General features: G+C 40.8%; 1 protein-coding gene across 2 annotated transcripts in view; it reads left to right on the forward strand.

Moving 5' to 3' along the window:
* Positions 1 to 3,762, forward strand: part of ZC3H12B (zinc finger CCCH-type containing 12B) — a 468,310-nt gene extending 464,548 nt beyond the window's left edge. For both annotated transcript variants that reach the window (XM_045472211.1, XM_045472213.1), the window contains exons 5-6: positions 372 to 478; positions 1,662 to 3,762. In XM_045472211.1, the coding sequence (XP_045328167.1) occupies positions 372 to 478; positions 1,662 to 3,082 (1,528 nt within the window). In that variant the 3' untranslated portion in view covers positions 3,083 to 3,762. The remainder of the gene's footprint in view (positions 1 to 371; positions 479 to 1,661) is intronic.
* The last annotated feature ends 5,922 nt before the right edge of the window (positions 3,763 to 9,684 follow it).

Consider the following 9,684-nt stretch of genomic DNA (forward strand, 5'->3'; position numbering starts at 1 on the left):
CATACAGAAGAAAGAGGATTGCTGGGCACTACAGGTAAAAAGAATTTCATGAATAAAGCTATAAAGATGTGAAAGTAGGTTGCATGTGGGGGGAACTAGCAGGCATGCTCGTATGGTTGAAATGTATAGTCCACAGAAGAATGATACACTGGAAAAAATCATATTTTTGGTGTGTGTGTGTGTGTGTGTGTGTGTTCACGTGGGAATGAAGGGAAGAACTGCTGGCTTAGCAGGAGATAGACCTGAGGCAGAAAGGACAATTAGAAGGCCATGACAACAGTATAGGCAAGGAGTAATGAAGATCTGAACTCCTAAAAAAGGGTAATGGGGATAGAAAGGAAGATATTTATCTCTTGCTTGTTTGCTTTTAGATTTATGCCTCCAGATGATCCTTTAGGACGCCATGGCCCAAATCTTGAAAATTTCTTGAGAAAGAGACCTGTTGTTCCAGAGTACAAGAAGCAACCATGCCCTTATGGTGAGTACCTATGTGCATAACTGAGTTCTATACTAAAAGAAACACAAGGACTATGTGAATACTTACATCTCAAAGGTTTCCCTTTCAAATGGGAAATTGCAACTTGTCTATGTTCTGTGAGTTAAAGTCTGTGTCTAAGTATTCTCAGGCATTTAAAAAAACATCCATAAAAACTGCATGAGAAACACGTAACTAGAATTGAAGGGAAAATTAGTTGCCGCTTGTTTAAATGATACATGTGTTCTAGCTGTCTCCATCCTGAGCAGTGTTGCTGGAGGCAGGGAAGTGCAGAAACTCACATGGCCTACGGAAGCAGAAAAGGCAATGCCAAATTGGATTTGGCCTCAAAAAAGGATGTGTCTCTCAAGTAGGTGACTGTACTCTCTGTCAACTAATAATACCCTTTTCTTCAGATCTGTATTTTCCAGTTTTCTTCCAAACTTCATTTTCATTTGGTTTTTAAAAATATAGTTGTCTAGAGTGCTTTCATGATCTTATGCCAAGTCCTTCTGATACAAAGTTTGTGAGCCTGACAATGCAACATGGGCTGCTTGGTCTGAAGCTACTTTGGATGTTCACTCTTTTTGGATAATCATTTGTTTATGTGACATCTTGGGTTTTTTTTCTCAATTAACATTTATTTAAATTATACAATATTTTCTTGTTCATTAGCTTCATTTAATTTTTACAATGACCTTATAATACAGGCATAATTATGGACTTCTTTTACAGAAGAGTTAAAATGAGGCTCAGAAAGTAAAGTCACTTACCAAGGTCACATGTCTAGTAAACAACATAGCTGAAATTGAAACTCAGGCTGACTGCCTTCCAAGCCTGTGCTTTTTGCACTGCACTATGCTGCCTGCTGCTGCCCTACACTGCCTCAGCATGCAGGTTATGCCTAGGCAAAGTTGTGAATTACAGGAAAGTGAAGGCTGTTCAACTGCTCAGTTCTTAGCTTTTACGTTGCAGTTTCCTCTCCAGGTTTCCACTTCTTCCTTCTTCCCTCACAGTGTGTGATGCCTCCTTGGTGTTGTGCTGCCTTTCATCTTTATGGACAGTTAACTTTCTTCTTAAACCCAAATAGTAAAACTCTAACCTGAGTACCCAGTTTATTACAGCAGTTTCTGACAGATTTGTACCAGTATGAGAGAGAGTCTTACCCCAAGACATTATTTTTCAGGCAAAAAATGCACTTATGGCCACAAGTGCAAATACTACCATCCGGAGCGGGCCAACCAACCACAGCGTTCGGTGGCTGATGAGCTCCGCATCAGTGCCAAACTGTCCACAGTGAAAACCGTGAGTGAAGGCACCCTGGCCAAGTGTAGCACAGGGCTGTCTAATGCCAAAGGTGAAATAACCTCCGAAGTCAAACGTGTGGCCCCCAAGCGCCAATCGGATCCCAGCATCCGGTCCATGGCTGTGGAGCCTGAGGAATGGCTGTCCATTGCCCGTAAGCCTGAGGCCAGCTCTGTCCCCTCACTTGTGACTGCCCTAAGTGTCCCCACAATCCCACCCCCCAAAAGCCATGCGGTGGGTGCACTCAACACTCGTTCAGCCAGCAGCCCAGTGCCAGGATCCTCTCATCTCCCCCACCAGAAGGCCTCACTGGAACACATGGCTAGTATGCAGTACCCTCCAATCCTGGTTACCAACAGCCATGGGACACCTATTAGCTATGCTGACCAATACTCAAAGTTTGAGTCCCTGGGGGACCACAGCTACTATTCAATGTTAGGCGACTTCTCCAAACTGAACATCAACAGCATGCATAATCGAGAGTACTACATGGCTGAAGTAGACCGAGGGGTGTATGCCCGGAGTCCCAACCTCTGTCCTGACAATCGTATGAGCCATACCAGGAATGACAACTACTCCTCTTACAACAACCTGTACTTGGCTGTAGCTGATGGCCATCCTGAAGGCAATTTAAAGCTGCATCGCTCAGTATCTCAGAACCGTCTTCAGCCTTTTCCTCATGGTTACCATGACGCCTTAACACGAGTGCAGAGCTATGGCCCAGAGGATTCCAAGCAAGCCCCCCACAAGCAGTCAGTTCCCCACTTAGTTCTACAAGCCCAGCACCCAGCAACTGGAGCATGTTCAAGCTGTCCTGGAGACTACCCCATGCCTCCTAATCTCCACCCTGGGGCAACCCCCCAGCCAGGACGTGCTCTGGTAATGACTCGGATGGACAGTATTTCTGACTCCCGCCTCTATGAAAGCAACCCAATGAGGCAAAGAAGACCTCCCCTGTGCCGGGAACAACATGCCAGTTGGGACCCATTACCCTGTACAGCCGACTCCTATGGCTATCACTCCTATCCCTTGAGTAACAGCCTCATGCAACCATGCTATGAGCCAGTCATGGTACGGAGCATGCCTGAAAAGATGGAACAGCTTTGGAGGAATCCTTGGGTTGGAATGTGCAATGATACCAGGGAGCATATGATCCCAGAGCACCAGTATCAGACTTATAAGAACCTCTGCAATATTTTCCCTTCAAACATCGTCCTTGCAGTGATGGAAAAGAATCCCCACACAGCAGATGCCCAGCAACTGGCAGCCTTGATTGTTTCTAAGCTTAGGGCTGCACGTTGACATGACACAGGACTTATTCCTTTATACATATATAAATATTCATACTAATATAGCATCAATGCTAAAATAAAAGTAATAATTTTGTGTTGCGCTTTACAAGTTATAGTGTTTCTGTCATTTGAAGCGCAAAACAACCCTGTAAAGTAAATTTTAATAATCTTATTTTCTATAAAAGGAAACTGAATCTCATTGTGATTAAGTTACTTGCCAAGGTTACACTGCTAGCAAGTGACCAAATCAGGATTCACACTCAAGTCCTCTGACTCCAAGTCCCATGCTTTTTTGCTCGGCACCATGCAGATAATGGAGGACAAAACTCATGAGGAGAGATCTAAAATCAAGAAACTCCCAAAGGATTCCATTATCAATGTTTTCTTAGTTGCACATTCTATATTACAAAGTATTGATAATATTTCTAATTTAGAGAGCAAGAGCATCTGGATCAAATCATATGTTGAATTTACCTTTTGGGATTTTTAATAGGATATTTAAAGCTTTTAAAAAGTAAATACGTAATTTATTGCATGAATATCTGACCATTCAATATCGTAACCAAGCTATAGGGTCACATCAAAGCTCTAGACCTATATTTCAAACCTATTGTTAGCAATTATATTGCATGCATAACTGTATGTATTTAGTTTGAGATGTTTATGTATCCCCATATAACCTTTTATATAGTGATAATGAGAAGAAAAGCTCTGCACAGTCCTTAGTCTACAGCTGTATAGATCATGAATCTAACTTGATTTTATGTCACATTTCATAGTTTCAACTAGTTCTGAAAGTGAAATTTCTTAGGCACCAGAGAAAACTAACTGCATTTCCTTTGCACTTTTTACTTGTCAACACTGACAGTTCTTAGCTTTTAAGTCTCTTCACTTTAGCAAATTTGGGATCAGATTACAGCTTTCTTCTTCAGAGGAGCTGATGGACAAGCATAGCAGGTGTGTGCTAGACAAGCACAGAAGAGTTTGACAAGGATGAAGGGATTTACTACCAGACTCCACTTCCCTTTTCCAAGGAGAGATGGCCAAACTCATGCAGCATTAAATGATGAACACAAAGCTGCCCTCAAGGAGGGTCTAATGGATACCCTTTAAACTTATGACCTATGCAGTATTCAACATCACAGGATAAAATGTAATGGAGGATGGTGCACAGCCATGTAATCCACTTTCTTCTGCTGTCCACTCTTTGGGCAATAAGGTGGATCATTAGTGGAACAGAATTTCTTTAGGAAACAAAACCAGGGGATTTTCTAAGTGGAAAAAGGCAGCTTACAAAAGGGGATGCTACATCTTTGCTAATAGCTGGTTCAGTTATGCACTTTCCCTTAAAAATTCTTAAATGCATCACTAAACACACAGGATTTTGGATTGAGCAGCACCATTTGCACAACTAGTATCTTTCTCAGGGTGGAAACCTTTGTAGCTAAATGCCTCTTGCATTTATTGTTTTTGGTTTTTTTTTTAAGCAGTACTAAATGAACCCCTTTTTAAATCCATTGCATACTTCAACATTTTGAACCATGACCTGCTATTTCTTGAGCTGGAATTTGCTAATTTCTATGTTTTTTTTTTTTTTTCATGAAAGTTGAGGTGGCCTGGTTTTGGCCTTTTGTTTCTTCATGAGAAGGTGTGACTGCCTATAAATTTTCTTACCATGAAGCACTCCGCATGTGAGGCTGTAGTCAGGGTTGTTTCTGGTGGTTTGATAATGGCTTGAATGCTGCTTTTTGGTTTTCTGTCACTGTCCTAGTTGATCAAAACTGCACCTCAGCCAGCATTTCTCTTCAGTTAACCACAACTTCATATTCATCTCCTATCCTCTCTGGTCTTCCCATTCCCCAGCATTTTGAGTGGTAAAAGTATTTTCTGTCAGGTAGAAAATAGAGAGTGACAGTTGCCACTGAAGTGCTTGCTATTTCACACAAATACCACTTCATTCCTTCAACTTCTTGGAACTTCTAAATTGGCCCCATGTCTAAATCAGGGTATTTGACACTCTTAGATGACTCTACTGCCTTTCTGCCAGTTAGTTCATCTTCCTAACAAAATCATCAATAGGATTAAAGTATCCACTAGCTGCACAATTTACGGGAAGCACAAGATTAATCTTGTCAGCTGCAATTTATCTTGAACATGTTCATGTTTAGTACTCAAAAACATTGTAACCTTCTCTCAACACAGGAAATACTTAAGGCAGTGTATGTATTTTTTATTTTCCAAAAGCAATTGTCATTTTTCTCATAAAATGTTTATGAACCAAAGCGGCTAAAAGCAATGCCTCAAATAACCAGAAATGACATTTTGTTGATACAAATTGTATCTCTTTTTTTCCTGATTGTATAAAAACAAATGTACAAAACTCATATTAAACTAAGTTCGATACTGACTTTTCATCATAATGTTTGTGGCACTGTGTGTCACAAGAAAGCAGCCTGGTCATGAGGGAGCGATTTCCAAGTAGTAGCTTATAGACAAAGACTATTTTTCAAGGTTTCTTTATTATGCACACAGCTATTATGTGTGCAGTTTCAAGCACTATATTGCATAAGTTTTCTTTAGCTTATTAAATTTAATATGTCCCTGCAAAAGGGATTTTGTGTAAAAAGTGTGTTACTGAATAATCTGCAAGAATCTATAAATGGAGCTGTACAATTCTGAATGCATAAATCTAGTGTGGTTTTTAGTGAAGTTATTAGAGAACTTTTTTTTATACCGAGGTCTGTATACTTCTTGACTTTTCCATTTTGTCTTTAATTATAAAAAAACAAATACAAAGAAGAATTGGAACTTCCTCAGCTCTCTTGATAATAAAGTCAGGCTTCCTTCCTAGGGTTAAGCATATGTCCTTCAGAATACTTACCTCCAAACACTCAGCAGAGTTACTACACAGTGTTTTGTGTGGTTTTCAAGGAACAGTGTATTTTGCAAGAGGTGCTTTGTACTTTTAAGTTTTTTCACTGAGTTACTGAACTCCTAGCAAGTCGGTGCCTGTTCAAACCTTAGATTTTGTAAATTTTGTGATTCTTTTTTTGTAATTTTATTGTTATTTTTATTTCAATCTGAAGAAGTGTGATTCTGGAGTGGTATGGTCAATCCAGGCACCAGAGCCTTTTCAAAGGTAACATTACAGCCATTGCACTCTATCTTAAAGTACAAGGTATGGAAGGGAGAATGACAGATACCTTATGCAAAGGGTCTATAAAACTTTCCCTCTAATAATATAAATATAAAGTACACACACACACTGCTAGTTTTCAGAAGACTTTGAATACCCATTTTTTTCTATTTTAAAACAAATTATCTTTATATGGTAATTCAAACATTGATAACCATTAACCTTTGGCACTGAGCTTTCTTCTAACACAGAAGAGTTCATTTTGAGAGGCACTTAGTTACTGTTCTATCTATGCTGTAAGTGTGGGACTTTGTATAAATGCCCTTTTTGAGGGCCAACAATTTCAATACACTTTTACTCTGTGACCCAGGTCTGACACTGCACAGGGAAAATAATGTTAAGCTATCCAAAGAGCCCTGCTCAGGTTTCCTCCTAACCCTTCTCTGCCTTCCCCTAATTTTCTTCTCCTCAGGTCTAACACTGAGGAGGGCATAGTCTTAAACTGAAGTGGCACTACAGTTAGTTCTCAATGGAAACCAAACCAGTTCATTTTGGGAAACGGCTTGCCTAAAGTAGTCGATGCCTTTGAAAAGACTTAGCATATTCAATGTCTATCATATTGTAGCTAGCTATATACATAGGCAGATTGACTATTTCTAGTCCTGGTTTGTATATCACTGAGCTATAGTACTTTGCTTTATCCATTTGTGGGATTAAACAATACTGTTTAATGGTTGTAAACTTTTATAAAACCTCTTTGGGTTTTTTGTTTGACCCAAACATAATGTAAGTCTCAATGACAAAATACACAAAGCCAACCAGAGTTGAGTGGAAATATATCCTGTCCCCAGTTTTGTCTACCCCTATAATGCAGGTGCAATGCTTTGCAATGTTCTCACTAGCATGAATGTGCTATACTCCTTAACGAGGTTTTAATTTGTTTCACCTATAATCATGATTGAAAATGCTGTATCATTGACAACAATGAACTGTTACCACACTTATTTTCTGCATAAACTATTTGTCTACTAACTACTAATGCCTGTGTTTCTTTAAAAACATCAACAACAAAAGCCATATTACACCTACCTATACACACTCTAGTTCACTTCTAAACTTAAATTTCTATCCTTAGGGAATTTAAATAAAAACTTGAAACTACAAAAAAAATTCTGTCCTTGGAACTTGCATCTTGAGATAAGCTGTAAGGAGAGGGATCTCTCTGAATGAGTTCATCTGAATTTTATCACAATAAGCATATGCCTTCTTCTATCTTTGTATACTAACACAGCTCCAAGTGTTAATCATCTTGTGTTTCCCACAGGGCTGGACTGGGGCCAGGCCTCCACTCATGGGTCAGAACTAAGTGGAGGCCTCACGGCCCAGGCTTAGTTTCTCCTCTGAATATTCTCAGGGCCACAGAAATACTCTGTTGGACATTAGCTAAAATATCAGAGCTAGAAGCAGCCTGGCACCCTATATGTTACAGAGAAGTCACAGGTGGAATGCTCAGCTGCATCAACTCCATCACGTTATAGGTGTGGGAACTGAGGCTGCAAGAACTGAAGAGATTTGACTAAGACTGAACAGGGAGTTAATCGCAAAGCCACTACTGGAACCACAGGCTTCATTGCTCCCAGGCCAATGAGCTCTTTATTACAGTGGTGTCTGCTCTTCCCTCAGGCTTTTTAGGAGTTTCCTACCCTCACCCCAACCTCCCTACCCCATGCACAATCCAGGCCAGTCCCATTCTAAAGGCAGAGATGACCACAGTTGCTGCAGGAGAGCCCAGCCTAAGCCTTTTGAAGGGGCTATTCATAAATCTGAGAATATTTCTTTTATCATCTTTTTGGGACTAAGAGTGTTCATCTCTCCTTATCTTTTTTCTGCCTCTTTTCACATTTCTCAGGCATACATGTATTACGTTTTTAGAACCAAATAGTGACCTGGTCTATACTGGGCTAGGGAAGGACAGAGGAAGAGTACAGTTCCTGTCTTCTAGAATTTGCACTCACATGAGGAAATGAGGCACACTTACAGAATATGTCAATAAATTAAGACTTTCTTGGAGAGCAGTGGCAGCCTGAGTGTTTGGGGAGTGGTAGAATTCCAAGAAGTGGCAATTCAGTATCCAATGTCTCTCCCTAGTAATAGGTGGGAAATAACTAGTTTGACCATTTCCTTCTCTAGCTCACCTCTCTGGCCTCAGGACCTATCATGTTCCAATTATCCTGGACTCTTCACTGGTGCCCCAACACGCCATACTCTTTCTTATCCCTTCCAAATTTTTACCTTACTTCTACTCTGATTTGCCTTTGAAGACTCACTGATAATGTTACCTCTTCTATTCAGCTGTCCCACCTCCTCCATCAAGCATTGTTAGTGCTTATCCAGTGGGATCTTGAACAATCCTTCTATCTTATCACTTGTCATTTTTATAATTATGTTGGCATGCAGACTCCTCTACAAATAAGGCAGTTCTTTAGAAACAGAAACTATGTTCTTCATCACCGATAAATTATCAGAAGGGGTGACTCTCAATTACTGTTGTTGAATTAACAGTATAATCTACATTTCCTTCCCTTGTTCCCCAGTTAAATGTGTACAGTCCAAAGCCTTTTTCTAATCCATCTCTGATCTCTAGTCAGAAAGAAAAGGTCCAAGAGCACTTGCTTCCTGGCCGGTCCTCCCTTACCCCTTTTCCTCACCTGACTCAACCTTTGACCCCATCATCTAAAGCAGCCCTTCCCAGACACCTGGCTTCGCAAATCCCAGGTTTCAGGACTCCAGCAAATAATGGCCTTTGACTCTGGATCTGAACTAGAAATGAGCTCATATAATCTGTTTCTCATCTTTAGGTCAGTCTTTGAAAGCCAGGGGAAATCACTTTGTCCTAAGTTATACAGACCTGAGTCCTGGGTTCGAGGTCCACTAATCCTGGCATGAACCCACATGGCTCACACATACAAAGCATGGTACACTTTAAAGAGCAACCTCATGGGGTGCCTGGGTGGCTCAGTCGGTTAAGCTGCCGACTTCGGCTCAGGTCATGATCTCGCGGTCCGTGAGTTCGAGCCCCGCATCGGGCTCTGTGCTGACAGCTCAGAGCCTGGAGCCTGTTTGATTCTGTGTCTCCCTCTCTTTGACCCTCCCCCGTTCATGCTCTGTCTCTCTCTGTCTCAAAAATAAATAAACAACAACAACAAAAAAGAGCAACTTCATATCTATTACCTTTTTTCTGATCCTTACAACAAGCCTGTGAGGCAAATACCCTCCTACAGATGAAGAAGCTGGCATAATTTACCCAAGGTTGCTCCCATGAGTGGTGGAATTCCCTGGAACCCAGGTCTTTAGGCAGATTTTTTTTTCCTTTCTATTCCAGTGATCTCAAACTTCAGCATGCATCAGAATCACGTGGTGATTGTTAAGCCAGATTTCTGCCCACCCTTAACCTTTCTGATTCAGGTCAGTAATGG

Source organism: Leopardus geoffroyi, chromosome X (genome assembly GCF_018350155.1).
Source record: "Leopardus geoffroyi isolate Oge1 chromosome X, O.geoffroyi_Oge1_pat1.0, whole genome shotgun sequence".
NCBI classification, from domain to species: Eukaryota; Metazoa; Chordata; class Mammalia; order Carnivora; family Felidae; genus Leopardus; species Leopardus geoffroyi.